Source organism: Atheta coriaria, unplaced genomic scaffold (assembly GCF_025399875.1).
Source record: "Atheta coriaria isolate IRGN ID8LTWV9N9 unplaced genomic scaffold, Caltech_Dcor_3.1 hic_scaffold_5_pilon, whole genome shotgun sequence".
Classification (NCBI taxonomy): Eukaryota; Metazoa; Arthropoda; class Insecta; order Coleoptera; family Staphylinidae; genus Dalotia; species Dalotia coriaria.
This window is the reverse complement of record NW_027045447.1, coordinates 111,771-132,264: the sequence shown is the minus strand read 5'-3', so window position 1 is coordinate 132,264 and position 20,494 is coordinate 111,771. Positions and strand designations below refer to the sequence as shown.

Sequence of the window (20,494 nt, the reverse complement as noted above, 5' to 3'; positions counted from 1 at the left end):
AATTATAATGACGTATCCCCTCCTGAGCTTGAAGCTCGCGCCATTCGCCGTCTCATCGGAATGTAGTTTTACCTCCGCGTTATTTCTGTACTCCTGATACTTTCGCGCCTTGCGTGCGCTCCTAGTGCGCGCTTCACGCACCGATGCGCTTCTAAACAAAACAATGATTGCGATTTTCACCAAAACAAACGATAGCATTCATTTTACCATCATTTTACCACGGTAATGATTATTATAACTACAAGAAATACAAATAATTGTATTAACCAGACACATCTTTAAATACCAGAGACACAGTTGTGATTTTAACTATTTTTTGGTCAAATCTGTAAACGACGCCTGCCTCCTCCAAGTCCTTAAAGAAGTACGACTACATTGCTAGGCTACCGTAGCACGACTAAGCGCGGAATGCATTGCGTGAGGGCTTGGTATACTTACCCTCGACCAGTAAAAAGTGGTGGGAGTAAATTAACTAGTCCTTAACCACTCCACAATAAGGGTAGTAAAATTGAATTTTAACTGCATCTGTAATGTATATAAAATAAATTAAAATGCATTAAATTTTAATAAGAAATTATAGTTTTTGTATTGCTTGTCGTAGTTTATAATTATTCTGTAAGATGGCGCTGCATGTGTGAATAATGAAATTCTTAAATGCAAAGAGTACCGTATTATAATACCTTACTACACCAGCAGATGGCGCACGTTTAAACATAGTTCAAAATAAAAAGCGCATTGTAATGCAAACAATAAAGAAAAAAATCTACCTGGATAAGAAAATCCACCCTTAACACCCTACAACACTAAAATTGGTATATCTAACCTTTCAGTGATTCAGCTCGTACGTTTTTAATATCTATTTACCAAGTATTCCAATGTGCACTTAAAATAAATAACAAATGACTCATTATAGCTAATTACGCGCTGTTTATTTTAAAAACAAGTTCTCTAAAAAAAGTATAGTTGCAAAATATTGCTCGAATCATCCATCAACGGAATCAAAACTTTAGTAAAAGGTCAGCCGGCAGCAGTGAGTCGCAATTGATAAATAATAGTGACTAATTCAACGCTTATCATAACTGTGGGCCTGCAGAAATCCGCTATAAACATGACCAACGACTGCGGACAAGTTTAATTGATGTCCAGCACTCAAACAAGATGCATCACGTTATATTTGCATTGTTACCGCTAATATTAGTCACAAACTGTGAAGAAACATCAGTTTATCCAGAATATACCAAAGAAACAAGCACAGAATCGGGATTATTAAGTATGGACAGTGTTAATCCAGATAGTTATCTAAATCCGGTAAATATATTCCTCAAAAGAAAAAAATAATTTTTAAAGTTTTAAAATTAAAAAGGGTCAAATTATCAGACGGTATGGATACACATCTGAATCCCATGTGATAGAAACAGAAGATGGGTACCTTTTGACAGTACATCGCATCCCAAAGTCTAAAAATGGCACGGTTGGCAAACAACCGGTACTTTTACAACATGGCCTCCTAGCAACCAGTACTTGCTTCCTGGATGAAGGAAATAAATCACTAGCGTTTATCCTTTCGGATTTAGGGTATGATGTTTGGTTGGGGAACGCCAGGGGGAACGAATATTCCCGGGCACATGTTACTCTTCTACCAGAAGATACAAAATTTTGGAATTTTAGGTAAAATTATCAAAAAACTCAAAAAATCACAAAGAAAAACATTAAAAACGTATTTTTTCTTTCTAGCTGGCATGAAATGGCGATTTTTGACATACCAGCTGTAGTTACCTATATTTCCGACACAACAAACAGCCCTGGTGATATTTTATACGTGGGACATTCAATGGGAACAACAATGTTCTTTGCTTTCGCTTCTCTGAAGCCACAAATCGCCGCAAAAGTTAAAGCTATGGTTGCATTGGCACCAGTTGCCTTTATGACACATTTAACATCACCAATTAAATATTTAGCACCTTGGGTGAACGACATAGATGTAAGTAATTAAAATTTACAGTAAACAATAACAAACAATTGAATTTTTAGTTTATAGCGAAGCACTTAGGCATAAACGAATTTTTACCAAGCAGTAAAGTGATGAAACTCATGGCTTTTGATTGTTTAAGTAAATTTACACGGAAAATATGCGAAAATCTTCTATTTCTCATCGCAGGATTTAATAAAGATCAAGTGGATGAGGTTAATAATTAATATTTTAATTAATTTATAAAATTATGTAAAAATTATTATTTTTAGAAAACTTTAGAGGTGGTTTTAGCGCATATGCCTTCCGGCACCTCCACCAAAACAGTCCTGCATTATTTACAAGAAATTTCGTCGAAAGGCGATTTCAGGCAGTATGACTACGGAACAGATGGAAATATTATTCAGTATGGACAACCAACACCACCAGAGTATAATCTACAGGATATACAAGTTCCTGTGTACTTGATGTACGCAGATAGTGACATGCTAGCCAGTCCTTTAGTAAGCAAAATTAAATTTAAACAAAAAATTCAAAAAATTATTAAATTTCGTGTTTTTTAGGATGTTAAACGTCTCTATACACGTTTAACTCAACGTATTGGAATTTATGAAGTACCACTTCCCAGTTTCAACCATGTGGACTTCCTGTTTGCTAAAGATGTCGTCAAATTGGTTTATAACAACCTCACAGCAACTTTAAAACAATATGCGGTGAATTCAAGTAGTGGTCAAGGGTTTTTTCGGGACCTACCCAATAATTAATGTGTTTATCATTGTGTTGCACGTTTTTTATTGGGTGAATTAATTGATAATTACTGTAATGTTCATTTTAATGTTAATTATGTGATGGGTATCGGAAAATACAACGGAACTTGTACGTCGGATGACAAACAAACATCAACAACACTCATTACTGTTTATCTTTGGCTGTGTGTTGAATATTTACATTTGTTTACATATTCATGCGCACATTTCAATATTCACGTCTGCGACGTCATTCGCGGCCATTTTTTAACTGTCACACATGGAAGTTCAAGGAGAGGTAGCACCAACTGGTACCGACAGCAAATGTTGTTAATAATTTAGTGATTAACACTGATTTCACTATTTTATAGTACATTGAACACCTAGAATGGTAAACATTGAAGCTTTTCCAGTCTTAATGTGTAATAATATACAAGGTGTACTTTTATAGCGATTATCTTGGGAGCTAAAAGTCATAGAGAGGAAGGAGTTGAAGATTATGAGACTTCAGAAAATTCTTTATAAGACAAGATTATAAAATATCTTATTTACGCGGAGGAAAAGATTAGAAATCGTGTTTAAACATGTGAAAAAGATCGATTTTCGTTTTTTTCTCAGTTTTTTCATTCACGATAGAATATCTCGGGAATCAAAATAGATAGAGAAGAACGGATTTCAAATTCTTAATCTACGGAAAATTCTCTATATAATAAAATATTAACCATCGTAAAAATATTTTGCCCATTGAGAGTTTTCCACCCTTAATGTGTAATAATATACAAGGTGTACTTTTATAGCGATTATTTTGGGAGGTAAAAAAGATAGGGAGGTAGAGATTAAAGATTATTAAACTTCAGAAAATTCTTTATCAGAAAAGATAATAAAATGTATAAATTACGTGGGGTAAAAGATCGGAAATCGTGTTTAAAAGTGCTAAAAAGAATGATTTTAGATTTTTCTTTACGAATTTTCTTTTATTGCAAATATCTCGAAAACTAAAAGAGATACAAAGGAACGGATTGAAAATTCTTAATCTACGGAAAATTCTCTATAAGATAAAATATTAACCATCGTAAAAATATTTTGCCCAATGACAGTTTTCCACCTTTAATATGTAAAATGTTATTTTCCCAGTAAAAGAAATAAATTTTTGAAATTCTCTGAGGCTATTGAACTTTTCAGTCATTTTAATTGGCAATTAACAAAGTATAATAATAAAATATCGCGTGCGGCGTGCATTATGCATGAAAGACGCGTCTTTAAAAAGAAAAGCAGGTGAAGAACGGAGAAAACAGCACTTTACACACTTTACCGCTCGGTAAAATAGTACAATTTATACTACGGTAAAAGAAAGTAGTGTGTCTTTAATTAGCAATTAGCTTATTACTTATTGTCTGCGCTGTTATTACCGTTCCGTGCATATAAATACGAATATAAACCATTCATAACCGCAATAATTGTAAAATTTAATCACAACAGATTAGATTTTAGTGAAATTCAACTTCGGCATACTCTTTCACTTTCCAATTGCATTTAAATTTTCAAAAACGCTTAGGAAATTTCTTTTTAAACGATCGTGTGAACCATATGACAACGTAAATTGTTCACGCATTACACCTGCTTGCTTATGCGATGGAAAGTTTTAAGGTGAGAGATTTTTATTTGATTGTTAAAAATGTCTAAAACGCATTTCATTCCAATGTTATCGGTGGCATTGTGTGATGTGTGATAGTAGTTCAATTAGGTCATTTATTGTCCGGATTTTAGAGTGAGTAAAGTGACTAAAAACATAACAACGCCATTAAAATCCATTACCACGAGCAGTGCAAGTGGATAAGGGATAGGGTCATTAACAGCAGGAACAAATTTAGACTGTAATCATGCGGAGAGTAAAGTTTACTTGTTGAACAATGGAAAACTCGGTTTTGTGTAAACGCATCAATTTTCCACGTGACATTATGACTATTGTATTTCCATCTGGGGAGCAACGCCCAGCGTAATTAGAAAGGAAGGAGGGAAATTCATGGAAATGCGAAACGTTAATACGTAAATAATAATTTCATGCGAATCGATATTGTTGGTGTTTTCATGTGTATAAATGGAAAAATAAACGTTTTTTTTTTTAATGGAAATTTCAGGTTATGTTAGAGATTCAACATGTCTAACCTCAAAGTTATACACAAAATTAGTTTTTGTGTTTTCTGGGTCAATTGCATAAATGAAAATGTACATTTTATTCAAATTTGACGTAAAATTTACGCTTTGTATGCATGAGCAACGTGTTGTGTCTATTGATTAAACCATTCGGATGCAAATAGAATGTTTGAAAGTATAAGTATCAAGTACATCAAACGATTACACGAATTTCTCTTTGTTTCGCCGCGCATCAGATGCTCGCAATCGAATTAATTCATTACGTTTAGAAATCAAAAGAAAGTGTCCACGCATGTCCAACCACAACAAACACAATTGTCAATAATATGTCAACAATAATTAACAAAAGGCAAAGAAAAAACAAACAAACAAATAAAAAACGTGCGTTACTCATTAAACGTTAAAAATTGTAATTAAAAATGTGAGTCATGTATAAATGAATCAGAAAATTGAGACGAGTACAAATCGAAATTGAGTTCAGTTCAATGCATGAATAAATGCATAACGAATTTGATCCTAGGGGACAACCGAGCTAGTTAGATGAAATGAGTAATATGAATAAGGGCATTATGCAAGGGGCGGCACACTGGGGACCCTTATCCCTGATTTATCTCGTCATTCATCGTAAACACAATATGAGTCTGACTCATTCATACAAAATAAAATAAAAAACAGCATAACTATAAAAATTGATGTTTGCGTTCGTTCGTAAAGTATGAAACCAGATAAATTTAAATTTTATTACATGCGCTTTTCTCTCGGTTTACGAAATGCAGTCACGTTTGCGCGTTCGCACGTCGCGCACCCAAACAAATCGCAGGAATGTGCGCACGCGTGCACGTGTTAACCATTCACAATAGACTCGCGATTACTTAGAGCGCTGAATCTGTTGTGTGGCTAATAATTGAATGCTGTGAGAAGTAAAAAATCAGCGAAATAAATTTCAACTTGTTACAAACAACAAGAACAAAAGATGTTTTGTTTTCATTCATTTATATTACGTAATAATAAATCTAATGTTGATTATATTATGTACATTGGACGCATCAAGGTCTCACGAATAGCAAAAATCCAAATTAAAAATCAAACAAACCGTGTTTGTCGATTATGAATGCACTGCCAATCCGGTTATCGCGGATGTATTAATTGCGCCACACGAAAATTCGCCGAAGTCGTTAATGTATTAAAATATTAGCGTTAATTGCCGAGAAAAATCCAAAACCACACGCCAGTTATTACATAAAGTGCATATTTTCACACACAAATTAACAAATATTTTTCCACGCGGCCAGCAACACGTTTCATTACAGTATTTATTGCGATTGCTGCATTTTGCAAGTTCCGCACTTTACTCGTGGTGAGCAATCGTCGTAAAGTGCAGACCATGCGAAATGTTAATGAATAAGTCACCTTCCTATTCCGGCAATTCCCCGTTTCGCATAAATCAACAACCCAATCACTCATATTTATCTAGAATAATTTTTTAGTCAAAATATAAAAAAACAAAAGTAAAAGTACTTTCTTTTCTTATTTCTCTTCACTTGTCGATACACTTTGTTACACATTCACATTACAATTTGTTTCTTGGTTTCTTCGTTTCAATTAATCATTGTACGGATTCTTACTTCTAGAAGCTCGCGAAATACGGTCACTCCGTACAATATTACTATGGCAACGCGAAGCTGCGCAGCTGCAGGAAAGCCCAATATTATCTCTATCTTACACATGTTGCTGACATTCACAACTATCTCCATCTTGTGTTTGCTTGCATGTAATGGTATAATACTGGTTCGTTCTAACGATGTGTCAGCAGGAATGTCATACCAGAGTGAGATAGTGAATCGTGTGCGCAGTTACGCTGCGGAGTGCGGGCTCACCGCTCGGCTCGATTCTCATTCCTGCTGAAGCTCTAGTCGGAGCAGGGTCGACGCTTGTAGCAGCGTCGTAGCAACACAAACAAAAAATAATACAAGTCGGAGCGGATCGAACGCGCGTGAAATCATCTCACGGGTTTAAAGTCTTCTACACATATGTGTGATTGTTGTGTGTGTGTGGTGAAGATTTGTGCAATCAATCAATTTGTGCTTTAGAATTATCAATTTAGTGTGTGTTTGCGTGTGTGACCTCCCTAAATCTATAGGATACTCAATTTATCCTGCTGCGATACTAGAAAATGTATTAGGTAAGCGATATTTTTATGTTTTGTTTTTTATTTCTTGCGTTTTCTATTATAATCCTTTTATTTTTACATCCTGGCAGTACCTGCCGTGCTGTGTTGATGTTTGATGTATATTTGCGCATGTAAATTTAAAATTGGCGCAGGCGAAACGCGGACAAAGCGAGCGAAACAATCGACGATTAAAATTCTGTTAAATAATTGGACTGGAACAATACTAGATTTATTTACGTCGTGCATAAATTATTACCCCGTTTGCAAATACATAGTCGTAAATAATTTCGGTTCGGCTTTTTATACGAGGAACGTGATTCGCAATCGAGCTCAAATTCTCGTTTAAAATCACCGATACATGTCGGTATGTAATCCGAATTATTATCGGAGATAAGCGATAGTTGTAGTAGCCCTGGCCTATTGTTATATGCTCGCTACTTTGTTATTATGTTTTTACAAAACGTAAAAATAACAAGCGCTGCAAAAATTTAAATTTGGTTCCAATCATGTTAATATCTGGTATTAAAAATACCGTTAACAGATAAAATTCGTGTGTTTTGTGTTGTAACACATGCAAAAATATTAAAATTTTATTTTGTTTGACTAGAAACAGTATTTAAAAGTTGTAATTAGTGCAAAATTAGTGAAAAACATTAATATAATGAAATATATTTTCAAAAATTATTTTTCACACCCTGTAAGTTATATTTTAGCAACAAAAAGTATCCTATGTTATTCTCCTAGGTCCAAAATATCTCCAAACCAAAATTTACCAAATTTGGTTAAGTGGTTTTGCATTAAACTGTTACAAACAAACATACATCCATTCGCAGATATAATTTTGGCTAGATTCTCTCGCGATTATTCAAAACCGAAATGAAAGTTTTGTCTGCTTTCGAAAATACAAGTTTTTATGCACTAGGAGCGGCGTGTAGCACCAAAAATTGATTACTAATTATAGTTATTTCGGTATAATTGACTTCTTTCTTTCTGTACCCTCGCTTATCTGTTATAGACATAATAAATATTTAAAAAAGCGATTCGAGTGTATGTACATTAAATAAATAGACACAAAGGTCATCCGAATATCAGTCTTTTACTCAAAACTCAAAACTGTTTGTTATGTGCCGCTCCTTGATTGGCAATACCACATTAAATAACATAACATCCATATTCACACAAAGATTTATGTGAGAGTAAAAAAAAAACGTTAACGCCAAGGTTATCATCATTACAATTTCAATTAAGTAAACATCTTCCTAGCCTACGCGTTGGAATTGTTAAACCATTCTAATCCAGACAGGCGCATTCATTTATTTCGATTGTGTATCATCATCTTTAATGACTTGATCTATTTCATTTCGTTCATCCTGTGCGATGTTGAAGAGCTTAGTGCGGTTTGCGCAGCGCACGCTCACATAAATTCACTCTAATAGTCTTAAATGGGATTAAATCGATTCGAGCTGTGCTGCATCTCCTCGTGCCAGAAATTTGTGCGTATTTGTAGTGAAATACGCCCACGACAGGCATTTATTTATCGCAATACGTGGGAGTTGGAAATTGGTATTAATAGCGCGCTATTAGTTATAATTGAAAATTGTTTGTTTTTTCACTTATACTCGGTAAATATTATTACATTTTTGAAATATCTGAAGGCAAAATATGCGTAATTAAATTATCAAGGATATCATACTTGAAACAATATTCTACGTTGAATACTTTCGAAGATATTGCCAAAAATATAAAAGCAAAAATACTAAAACTGCTTTTTACCACTTTCCGTCATAATAAACGTTTTTTACTCTTATAAACCTACTTTTATCCTTCTGGAAGGATAATTCCTAATACCCTTAAACAGGATTAAATCGATCACGTCTCTACTTTCCTAAACCCCACAAGCTGCTTACAGAAAACTAATTTTTTTCCTCTCGATGTTTAGAAACCTTCCCTTTGAAAACTCTGAAAAGACTGATGTTGATTTGATGTGACTGCCAATACCCCGGCACAATGGACGAATCTCAACCCCCGGCCTCGACGTCAACAATAAGCAAAGGTTTATTAATGGCGCCGACAACCGCCGGTTACTCGAATCTCCTCCAGCACAAACGCGCTGGCTCCACCGGCACAGGCACCGGCGATGAATCCTACACCACTGATGAAGAGGACAATAATCTCGACCATGATGAACCAGACTGCTCCATCAAGGAGCACGTCACCAGCAAACTCTACAGCAACTCATTCGGTTCCTTCTCTGACATCGCTACGATTACTGATAAAGTCGGACATCTTACCGTGATGCACCGCAACAGTTCAGATAGCTCCGTGTATAGTGATCTAGGCTTGGATAAGTGTGAAGATATTGATTTCAAGGACCTGAGCAAGGAAGATAATGGAAATGGGAAACCTTTAGAGGAATGGTCCCGGAGTGTGGCGGAAGTCAAAGAGGCGGCTTTCACAAGGCTACAGAATGAATTGAAACAAGCGCATCAGGAGTTGAAGTTAAAGGATGAAGAAGTTGGAAGGTTGAGCAGGATTCGACAGGAGGTGGAGACCGAGTTGGAGGACCTCACGGCGAGTTTATTTCAGGTGAGTTTGATGAATGACCTTTTGTGACCTTTGAAGGGTCAAAGTAGAAAATACCAAGCAAGCCCTGTTTTTATAATGAAACCTGGTCATGGTTCGCTGCGGTCTGCCGAGTGTAGAGTGGGAACTTAGAAATGTGTGTCATTATATGTAATGATCCCACTCAAGAGGATGGAACGCGTTTAGAGTTTAGGTATGCCGTAGTACACAGAACCCGCAGGTCGATGCTCTCGGCAGGTTGAGGAGAGCACGCGCAAGGTTGAATCGGTACGATTTCTGGCACGCACGATGGAAAACATTCCGAAACTAATGTCGAAACAATCGCACAACTTGTTTGTGTGTGTGTGTGGCAAGCGAGTTTTTCGAAAAACTTTCACTACACGACACGATGATAAATTGCGCAAGTTGGAACTATTGTAAACTTTAAACTCGAGCGTTTGATTATGTCACACAAGTTGCCTACTTTTTTTTATTTTTAATATTTTTTATGTTTAATAATTGCAGGAAGCACATAATATGGTCAGAGATGCTAATGTGAAGCAAGCGGCTGCTGAGAAAGCGCTGCATGAAAGTCAGATGAAAGTCGACGTGTTAACTGCGGAGGTTTCTGCGTTAAAGACGCTCGTCTTAACCTCAACACCCAGTAAACCTAACCCTCATCTACATCCACAGATTGATTTGCGCAGTCGTGGTACTGAGGAAGGTATGTGGAATGTTTTAACATAAAATAGATTTTATGTTAGTTTTGCGTGTAATTGCATAAACAAAGGAGTGTTTGCTTTGCAGGGAAAAAACACCGCAGGTGCCCATCCCACTTCAATTTGAAATACGGACGGGAAAACTCGCCGCCAGAGTCGCCCACCAAGGATAATTCGATATTGGCGGCGTTGGAAGCCGCCCAGGATGTCGCTTGTAAAGAGGGACAGGAAGTGAGTGGATTATAACCTCCAAAATAAATATTATTTTTGTGTTTTTCTCGTAAAAACCCCAAAAATGTTAATTAATTAATTTTATTAAAGGTGGATCCTGTGGTGCAGGATGAATTTATGAAGTGGAAGGAACTACTCAATCCGGTACTCAACAAGCAAGACGCGTTTATTAAACGTATCTACGAAGAAGAAATAAATCCGTGTTTACGGTTTACGAACCGAGAGTTGACGGAGAAAGTGATTGTCGCTGTGGAAGCTGGAACCATTTGCGTGGAAGCCATTGGGGATAAGACCAAAACAATGTTTCCGAAGTAATTATATGAATTATTGTTAATTAACATTTGAATTTAATTAATTTTTGTTTTAATAGAAAATGTGCTTTGCTGGAAGTGCCAAGGCAGTGTTTCTATAGAATGAATATTGGTGAGCCAGATGTGTGGTACTCGATATCGAAAATTTGTCGAAATAGGGTAAACATAACCAAAAATAACCTTAAAATATTTATAACCTCACTTGTTTGTGTTTTTAGATAATAGCAGTCTGTGATTTTTTAAATTATCTTAGGTATATTGAACGAGGACTCGTTAAAAGCTCAGGTGAGCTATAAATTTTAATTTATAGGTTAGGTTTTACCGTTATTAATGTTCTGTCGTGTTTTTAGCTCATGAAATTTATTGGGAGATCGCGCGACTCCGAAGGGAAATGGTTTTCGCCAAGCTCGGCCTCACAATGACTTCGTAATTGCAAATTACCTACATTTTATAAATGTGTACAGATATTATATTGCGCGCTTTTTGTAATCGACTATAAATGAGAAAAATTTGTGCCAATCGAATTACGCACGACGTCCTTCTATAAATACTACTCTGCTGCATGCAAATCTCTTAATTGTGACAAAAATGTTTGTTGAGCGTCGTGCTCAATGATTAAAGTTTATTAAACCTAATTAAATTAAATAATTATTTTTATTTGACTCACTTGTATGTTGCTGGTGTGTGTGCACAAAACAAAAGAAAAATGGCTTCTTGAAAGTGAAATATTCTAGATTTTGATACCGACGGCGCCCTCTGGCGGCAGAAATTTAAAAACTTAATAACTGACTTTCAATGGCTTTTAAACGCACTGCCGTGCCAAAGATTAAGACTAATTAATATTAAATCTAATTAAATTAAATATTGTCGCTATGTTTTATTTACTTATTAGTCGTTTGTGTGTGTAGAAAGCAAAAAAGCTTTTAAAGTGAGTAATATTCAAGTTTTGGTATACATTGCGCCCCCTGGTGGCAGAAACCTGAAGCTTGTGGTAATTGACAGTCGATGTCGCTCGAACGGCGTGCTCGATTGTTTTCGAAGCCCGACTCCGTGTGTAAGTGGTGTACATAAGTTGCAGTGAGTGTTTGCTGACTGGCAGCGGGCTTCCTCTATGCCCGTCCGCCGAATAATCAATCGCCGTCGCGCCAGTGAATCTCGCCTTATCACCGACGGTCGCGCGTCCTCGGCGAACATGCTCGCATGTCGCTATCGATAGCAGCAGCGTCGTCGCTGAGCGATCGTGACCGACTTGCTAGGCACCGCCATCCAATACCGATGGTGTCTCACGCAGTAGCACCGAATCAAAGTTGAAGCGAATCAGCTGTGCAGTGCGCGAGTCTAGCACCCGTTGTTCTAGGAGGCCCGCACCGCCGCAGGGCATTGTGTTTGTCAACAAGTATCCAGGCGGAACACACAGGCCGTCAAGCTGGAGCGCCTACCGGAGTATCTCCGCGACACCGTGGACTGGTTTATGGGGTAAGTCACGCGGCGTGATGTCGCACTTTTCACGCCATGTTTTCATCCAATCGACGCACAACTTCGGACCCCTTTTATACCATACCACAATCAATTTCCACCTATAAATAGGAGCGGTAATTATACAAAATTCGTGCCAAGACGCAATGTTTCATAACGTACGAGGATGCCATAGAAAAGTTTAATAAATCCAATAAAAACACTACTAGTCCTTCACATTTGCGCATTTTACCTTAGCTTAAACTTTATTTCACTTGTATTTATTTCGTGCAAGTGCAAGTGCTGAGTATGTGGTTTACAAGGGCTCAGAAACCCAGAGAGGATGAGCATTTTATTGTTGAGCAACAATTGGATGAAACAATTTCGTGTTTTTGCAGGTCTTTGTTCTATTCCGATGACTTTTGGACTTTAGACTAATCTTATTTGTTTTGTTTTGTAGAAAGGCAAGACGGAAGGACCGAGAAGGCGCCGACAACGCAAACGCTGGCGACTCGAAATTATATCTGGAGTCGGCCGTGCTCGAGAACAAGCTGCCCGAGCTGGATATGCGACTGATGGTCGATTTGCCACCTGGATTAGATTACAATGAATGGCTGGCATCACACAGTAAGTTTGTATCATTTAATTCAAGTTCCCATAATGAATTTTATCATATTTTTTCAGCTATGGCTCTATTTGATCACGTGAATTTAGTCTACGGCGCCGTTAGTGAATTTTGTACGAATAGTGGATGTCCAGACATGACTGGTCCCGGTCAGAGGTAAGTTTTTACCAGTATGTGGTTATATAGTTAATAAACGCGTGTTTTTCTAATCGTAAATTGTGATTTTTACGATGTTGCACTATTGTTGTTGCCCAAACACCTACGTGCGCGTCGTGCGGCCTTGGGGTTTATTAATTTCTGATTGATTATCGCTTTTTATTTGTTTTTACGCGTTACGTAAACAGACGGCGTGCGGTTTGCTTAAATTCACAATATGAGACGCATAAAGTGATTAAATGTTTGTTGATTGTGCATCCCACGCCGATTGTGCGAGGAAAACGCAATTTTTAATTTCCGCCCGCAAATATTTAATCTGTTTGTTTGTTTGCAGGACGTATTTATGGTTCGATGAGAAGGGCAAAAAGACGCGCGTCGCTGCGCCTCAATACATAGATTACGTTATGACGTTTACGCAGAAAACGATAAGTGATGAAAACATTTTTCCTACTAAATATGGTAAGCAAATAAATTCTATATTTAGATTATCTCGGAATATCTTATTTAGTTTTCGAGTTATTGAATTGTTTAAAGTGTTTTCTAACGTAAAATTTTACCCAGTATTTAAATCTTAAAACAATTTGCCTAAAACTTTAATAATTTACAAGAAAATCGCGAAAAATTAAATAATTTTGTCATGTAAAACATAAAAAATTTACTTGCAGCTAAAGAATTTCCATCGTCCTTTGAATCAATAGTCCGTAAAATCCTACGGCTGCTTTTTCACGTGGTGGCGCATCTCTATGCGGCGCACTTCAAGGAAGTTGTCTTGCTCGGCCTGCACGCCCACCTAAATTTGACGTTCGTCCACCTCACAGCGCTGCATAATCGCTTCGCGTTGATTGAAACAAAAGAAACCGAAGTACTGCGTGATTTAGAGATTGCCTTGCGTCTCACGGAGGACAGCAGCAGCGCTGCACAAGTTGTGAATGCCCAGGAAGGCACTGCTGCGACTGCAAGTGGCGGAGGCATCGACGGGGAGTCAATAGAAGCTGGCGTGGAGGCGTTCGCACACACGGGCGACAATACAACCGGGAAAAATGCTGCTTAAACCAACTGCTTCGGTGGCCACGCGAGGATGTTTAGCATTTTATCAAATTAGCGGGCGGACGGGGGAGGCATGTGATTTTCCAAGACATATTAGTGACTTGTTTAATTTTTAGCGCTACCAATTTTTTATTTATTGTTGTACCTTTTGTTGAGGTTGCAGTTGCTTTGTAAATAGAAATCAAAAACAGGTTGGAATTGAGGTGTAGTAATAGTGTACTTACAAGTGAACACAAACACTGGATTTCTATAGTGTCCTAGGAGGGCGGTTTTAGCGTTGAATTGAATTTTCCTATATTAGTCCGTATTGAGCTGTTTACTGTTGCATTGTTTCGTTTTGTTTGTTTGTTTTGAGTATTGTTACAAGACGCTAACCGAAATTAACAAAATTGAGATGATATGCAATGTGTGTGATAGAGAAACCTATTTTCAATTAGAAACAAGACCTGATTATATATTAAACAATTTCTACTAGAGGAGTACTTGGGTGAAACTAAAACTATATACGTCTGATATGTGATTGTTGCGAAACTAAGTAGAGAAAACGAGCTGAGCGAAACGAAAGCGCCTCTTATTTTTCTTGTTGTACAGTGTTGACTTGTAATTTGTAAATTCTTCTCGATTGATATATGAATATATAGGAGAGATATATATTGTAAAGTGCAGACACACGCAGAAATTATCACTCTATGAAATGAATTAGTTTGTTATTCTATAATGATGTGCGAAGGGTACGCGTTGGGAAGGAACTCTCTACTTCAAAGTCGATCAGTGCCGGTGTCCCTCAGGGCTCGAAACTATCGCCTGTCCTTTTCAACGTGTACTGCGCGGACATTCCGACCAGAGCCAAAGTCCAGACCGCACTCTACGCCGACGACATCGCTCTCATTTCTTCTAGCCCACGCCGGGAAACCTGTGCGCAGCCAATCCAGAGGCATCTTCCAAGCCTGCTGAACTGGTACTCACAGTGGGGCCTCCGCATCAACGAGAGTAAGTCCGAAGCAATTTTCTTTTCCCGCAGGCTCAGCTACCGCACGCCGCGCTTAATCGTCAACCAGAAGCACATTCCATGGAGCCCATGCGTCAAATACCTCGGGGTATTCCTGGACCGACGGCTGTCCTGGGTCCGGCACATCAAGTACGCCAAGCAGAAAGCCCGTGCCGTCTTCGCGCAGCTTATTCCGATGTTCAACTGTTCCCAGCTGAGCAGCGTTACTAAGTTGCGGATTTTCACTGCTTTTGTTCGCAGTGTAATGACCTACGGCATTTCCATCTGGGGCTCAGCTGAACCACACCGCATGGCCAGCCTGCAGGGTACCTTCATGCGCCTGCTCCGACGTAGCCTGGGCTTTCATTGGTGCATTCGCAACACGCAGGTTCTCTACGAGACCGGGCTGCCCGATCTTTTCAGATTCGCGGCTTCCCTGGCTGAGAATCTGCACAACACCCTGCTGCATCACCCGAACCCCACCATCGCACAACTAGCTGAGCAGCGGCCTAAATCATACGACATCGTTCGCCGTCCGTGCTGTTTAATTTTCCCAAATTAAGCAGCACTGCAACATGTAAGTCACTCACGTACCTGTATTTCTGTACTCTTCTACCCTCACTGTGCGCTCCCTTGCGCACAGCACCCGTCACTCCATACTGTCTGAGAAATCGCTTCTAAGACGCTCCCCCTGGGTAGCAATACCTTAGGAGCATTTCGGTTTCTGGCTTTGGGTTCAAGCCCATCGGGGCAAACTCTCCGAGGTGTGTTTTTTAGTGGGTCGGGTACGTCGCCTTCTGCGAGGCCTAAACCCCACACGCTGGTCACTCGATCCGGCCAGCCGTCTGTTAAGCAGATTTTACACACCTCTAATCAAAAAAAAAAATCGCGCTCAGTCGTGCCTGAGTCCTCCAGCAGTCTGGTCGCAGTTCTCCAAGGTCACCTCCGCTCCTCTCTTTTGTTATATTTACTCCTTATCAGTTTGGGTCGCACGCAGGTAGTGGATTTTTAATTATAAGTCTTGATGTATCCTAGGTCCCTTTTTAAGTGTTTTTTCTTCTTCTTTTCCTCTTTATGTCGTTCTTCTTGCTGCAGTTGTTTCTCCTCTTTGGCTTTTCGATATGGATTAACATAATTCGGGTCCCGTTCAATATGATTCAACTCCTGACTCACCAACGATAACAATCTGATTGTTCCCTTGTCTAATAAATAGCGCACTTGATTTGTAAACGCTATGCTCCACTGCAGTAGTATGTCCCAGTTATTGTTTATTTTTAATACTGACGCGGATATGTCCGGCAGGCGGATGACAACTTCCGCAAACAATGCGGTATTCTCCAGGATACTTGACAACGTTTCCTTCGTCTGCTCGTCCTGCGGAAACTCGGTGATGCCTGGCACGAAGCCAGAAGCTTCTATGCGTGCGCGGCTGTTTTGTATCACCGTGAAGACTTTCTCAGCCATGAGGATGACCATTTGGTACTTTTTTTCGTAACATGTGATGCGTTGTAGTGATTTTACAGCTTCCAAATGTTCAACACGTCGTCTTTTAAAGAGCTTTATATCTAAAATTTTATAAAAATGTAAATAATTTAAAAGTTTAAAGTTATTTTTAATAATACATACATAATTCTTCAGCAGGACTCGGCCCATTGGTGTTTTCCGCATGTGTATACACAAAACAAAGCGCAAAATACAAAAACAATGTGCGTTTCTTCATGTTTGAAAACTTTTGTTTTGAATAACTCGCGGGTTAAAGTCCACCTAACCTCAACATGCACTTGCTTCACCTTCTATTTTCGCTCAAGAATAACTATAAAATGAACCGCACTCGTCGTGTGCCGGAAAGTTTATGATTATTTTTATGTGCATTCTTCACGGGCTTCGCTGCGAATTAGGGCGGTTATTATTTAAATGGGCCCGTGTGGCGCGCTATCGATTTCCAACTTTGCGGTCACAGCAACACGCTGCCACACGACATCGTAATAATGTGTATTAAACTATTACTCATACACAAATAAACACGATATGAGCGAAACAAGGTGTACAATATTACCAGGCACGTGTAAAACACTACCTAACAAATTCCTCGCCCGCCTAATGACGCAGGTTGTAATAAAATGTCATATCTTTGTATTCCGACAAACTTAAAAGTTCGTACATGATTTTTACGTGTCGCACGTGTACCGATGAAATTTGACTAATGATGATTAATTACACGTAGGGGTGCATGTTATTATTTCCGGAATGCGCGGATTTCGTTGGAATGAAGTGCTCTAACGACTTTTGGCGACATGCAATCAACGCGCAATTACTGCCGATAGCATTAAGGCATGAAATTTGAATAAATTGTATATAATGCGTACTTACACGGAAATAAAGTACAAAAAACATAATGAGGACGGAAATTTAAGATGGCGTCATCAAATAATAACGTAATTTACTTGCAAATAGCCTGAAACCATTTTAAAAACAACAAGTTATAAATCACGAAAAATAATAAAATAATAAAACGATATCAGTATTGCCATCTGGACATTCCATGTCAAACTAACTTCTGAAGGTTAACGAATGTCATGGATAATTTAAACAGACACTTTCACTAGAGCTAGAAACACAACTCTAAATTTTACGTGCCTCTCATACTTACCAAATTATATCTAAAATGTATCACAAATCAGTAACAGAATTATCCTCTCTAACCGCAGAAGCATTTAAAACATTCCTGGACTCATTTGATACTGTGCTAACTGACTGTGATGGAGTCCTATGGCTCGAGATGAAAGCATTGGAGGGCTCTCCTGATGTAATAAACACTCTGCAAGATTTAGGCAAGAAGATTTTCTATGTTACCAATAACTCTACCAAGTTGAGAGAAGACTTTGAGAAGAAGGGCAAACTGCTAGGCTTTAAATGTCAATTGGTAAATAATTTATTGTAAAAATAAACTAAAGTAGGATTAAAACACAAGTTCTTTCTGCAGGATCAAATGGTTTCTACCTCATACATTGCTGCAGAGTATTTAAAAGCCAAAGGAGTACAAAAAGCTTATGTGATTGGATCTACAGGGATTAGTCAAGAGTTGGACAAGGTTGGAATAGAAAACTTTGGAATTGGTGTAAGGGCTCAGAAATAACACAAATAATATAAAGATAAAGAAATAATTTTATTTATTTTACAGCCAGATATACTTAATAGTGAATTAGGGAAACTTGTAGAGAATTATCAGCCTGAATCTAATGTGAAAGCTGTTGTGGTGGGTTTTGATCCACACATTTCCTATGTAAAACTAATGAAAGCATCAAGTTACTTAGGTATTTCTATAAAAACTAAGTGTTTTAAGAGATGTACTCAATTTTTTGGGTTTTTATCTGCTCTAGGGGATCCGGAATGTCATTTTATAGCAACTAATACAGACGAAAGTTTTCCGGCGTCTCAGAATCTGATTATCCCTGGCACTGGAACTTTTGTCTCTGCTGTGGCTACTTGCAGTGGGCGGGATCCTACTGTTATGGGTAAACCACATCATTTTATTGTTGATGCAATCAGCAAGAATTACAAGATTAATCCTGCGCGTACTCTTATGATTGGAGATAGGTGATTTAACATTTAAAACATTTACTATTCTTCACATTAACATAGCACCAATTATTTTAACAATTAATTTCTGTGTTTAGATGTAACACTGATATAATGCTGGGCAGTAACTGTGGTTTCCAAACTCTACTAGTACTCACCGGCGTACATCAGCTAAAAGACGTGAAAAACTTCACCGAGACGAAGCAAGAAGGACTTGTGCCTGACTTCTACCTGCCCAAGTTGGGTGATATGCTGCCTCTAATCCAACAAGTGATAAATTAAACTTAAAAGAGCACTAGTACACGAATGGTATCAGTGCCTTTCTGTTTTTCGGGAAATTCGGGAAGGTGTTTTGATACCACCAATGATTCAACATGATGACTTCTATCTGTATAAATATATCAATGAATATTTGTGAATTATTGATCAAAAATGATAATATATTACCTGATTTGTGAAAACCCATGCATAAACAAACAACCATGTTGAATTTCCGCGTAGGATGTATGTTAAACATGTGTACATGAGTATTTCACAACTCATGTGAGGTGAGGATAAGTAGTTGAAGAGTCCTCCTTGAGGTAGCAAGTGTTTTTCAGAGATTACTTTACCTGTAGTTGAAAAATTGTTTATAATAATTTATGAGGGGTTTGGAAGTTACCTTTGATATTTTTTCTGAGATTAGCCAATATTATGGTCACTTGTAGTTGACCATAACATGCCAAAAGGAAAATAACAGTGGCAAATAAATCTCCCAAGCCAGGAAGATTGTGAATTCTTGAAATACTTAAATTTACTGCAAATTCAGGTGCTTCCAGAATAATTGCCACAGCACATCCTGTGTAATGAATAAATCCTGCTGCATAATGTGAAATATTCATTTTGGATTTGCTAAACACTGACACAAAGTTGGAATCATAAAATCTCTTCACACATTGCAGTGTTAATAAAAGCTCAGCTAAGAGGACATGTAATGTTGAGACTAAAAACATCATCACATGATTATTTATATTATTATTTATTTAATTATTACCTCTTGCAATCCTATTAATGCCACCAATTTTGTCAAGAAAATCAGTGAAACTCCTTGGTACTTGGACATGAAATAAATAGACTGCAATTGATACTCCAAACATCCATAACATTAATAAAGCTGCATAGATGTAAAAATGTTGGAAGTAACTCTTTGGCACCTCCAACATTGATATCAGTTGGCTGCGTACTCCCTTGAAAGACACTTTTCCAAACCTGAATGTCTGCTTTATTGAGTTGGGCATGTAAGACTCATAGAAGTTTATCAGAACACTGAGGATTATTATATGAGTTGTCATTGCACCAAATATTAATTTGATGTAGTTGATTTCATTCAGATGTATTTGGGATAACATTTTAAGTCTGAAACATGTATATTTATAAATATTTAAGATTAAATATAAATAAAAGGATATTTCTACCTTAAAATTGCAGTGGTTATTAAGGAACTCTTTTTAGCAAACAACTTATGTTGCTTTCATGTGAAAGTTGAGATTGTAGGAGATGACACCAATTGTTTAAACAGTTTTCACTTCTCTCTATGTGGAGGGAGAGTAGATGTAACAGTGCACTGCAGCATATTTGCTAATAATATTTATATATTCATTAATATCATTTTTCTTGTTATTTTTTATCCTTCAATTAACAATCTACATCAAAGTACATATGTATATAGTCCATAGTTGCCAATCCTTACCTTAACCTGAGATAAATTGTTTTGGTTTCCTTTTAGTACACAAATTGTTTTCA

The 20,494-nt window shown here is 37.6% G+C and overlaps 6 protein-coding genes and 1 long non-coding RNA gene across 8 annotated transcripts; 4 read left to right on the top strand and 3 right to left on the bottom strand.

Moving 5' to 3' along the window:
* The first annotated feature begins 823 nt into the window (after window positions 1-823).
* On the top strand, window positions 824-2,877 carry mag (magro). The gene is made up of 6 exons (XM_065302940.1): window positions 824-1,308; window positions 1,364-1,668; window positions 1,735-1,981; window positions 2,032-2,184; window positions 2,242-2,472; window positions 2,533-2,877. The coding sequence occupies exons 1-6, from the start codon at window positions 1,159-1,161 to the stop codon at window positions 2,731-2,733; spliced, it is 1,287 nt and encodes a 428-aa protein (XP_065159012.1). The 5' UTR covers window positions 824-1,158; the 3' UTR covers window positions 2,734-2,877.
* Window positions 2,878-6,751: 3,874 nt separating this feature from the next.
* LOC135792753 (guanine nucleotide exchange factor for Rab-3A-like) lies at window positions 6,752-11,510 on the top strand. The gene is made up of 8 exons (XM_065303460.1): window positions 6,752-7,051; window positions 8,979-9,625; window positions 10,127-10,325; window positions 10,409-10,551; window positions 10,642-10,862; window positions 10,922-11,021; window positions 11,081-11,147; window positions 11,213-11,510. The coding sequence occupies exons 2-8, from the start codon at window positions 9,047-9,049 to the stop codon at window positions 11,290-11,292; spliced, it is 1,389 nt and encodes a 462-aa protein (XP_065159532.1). The 5' UTR covers window positions 6,752-7,051; window positions 8,979-9,046; the 3' UTR covers window positions 11,293-11,510.
* LOC135792759 (uncharacterized) lies at window positions 11,284-17,664 on the bottom strand. The gene is made up of 2 exons (XR_010548455.1): window positions 17,504-17,664; window positions 11,284-12,439 (listed from the first exon to the last, which is right to left on the bottom strand). It is a non-coding gene; the product is annotated as an uncharacterized lncRNA (long non-coding RNA).
* Window positions 12,196-14,844, top strand: Mob2 (MOB kinase activator 2). 2 transcript variants are annotated; one of them, XM_065303464.1, is made up of 5 exons: window positions 12,196-12,338; window positions 12,778-12,944; window positions 13,002-13,098; window positions 13,433-13,557; window positions 13,764-14,844. In XM_065303464.1, the coding sequence occupies exons 1-5, from the start codon at window positions 12,334-12,336 to the stop codon at window positions 14,147-14,149; spliced, it is 780 nt and encodes a 259-aa protein (XP_065159536.1). In that variant the 5' UTR covers window positions 12,196-12,333; the 3' UTR covers window positions 14,150-14,844. The 2 variants fall into 2 exon arrangements, with proteins under 2 accessions (XP_065159536.1, XP_065159535.1); XM_065303463.1 differs by lacking the exon at window positions 12,196-12,338 and adding an exon at window positions 12,562-12,715.
* LOC135792758 (coiled-coil domain-containing protein 134-like) lies at window positions 16,131-17,533 on the bottom strand. Its single transcript, XM_065303465.1, is given in 3 exon segments — window positions 16,131-16,183; window positions 16,186-16,698; window positions 16,760-17,533. Coding segments are annotated over 3 exon segments (645 nt in total). The 5' UTR covers window positions 16,854-17,533; the 3' UTR covers window positions 16,131-16,145.
* Window positions 17,665-17,681: 17 nt separating the features above from the next.
* On the top strand, window positions 17,682-19,173 carry LOC135792755 (glycerol-3-phosphate phosphatase). Its single transcript, XM_065303462.1, has 5 exons — window positions 17,682-18,056; window positions 18,117-18,251; window positions 18,315-18,447; window positions 18,514-18,730; window positions 18,811-19,173. The coding sequence occupies exons 1-5, from the start codon at window positions 17,799-17,801 to the stop codon at window positions 18,992-18,994; spliced, it is 927 nt and encodes a 308-aa protein (XP_065159534.1). The 5' UTR covers window positions 17,682-17,798; the 3' UTR covers window positions 18,995-19,173.
* LOC135792754 (polyprenol reductase) lies at window positions 18,735-20,307 on the bottom strand. The gene is made up of 5 exons (XM_065303461.1): window positions 20,167-20,307; window positions 19,746-20,107; window positions 19,374-19,694; window positions 19,160-19,323; window positions 18,735-19,100 (listed from the first exon to the last, which is right to left on the bottom strand). The coding sequence occupies exons 2-5, from the start codon at window positions 20,098-20,100 to the stop codon at window positions 19,008-19,010; spliced, it is 933 nt and encodes a 310-aa protein (XP_065159533.1). The 5' UTR covers window positions 20,101-20,107; window positions 20,167-20,307; the 3' UTR covers window positions 18,735-19,007.
* Window positions 20,308-20,494: the final 187 nt, after the last annotated feature.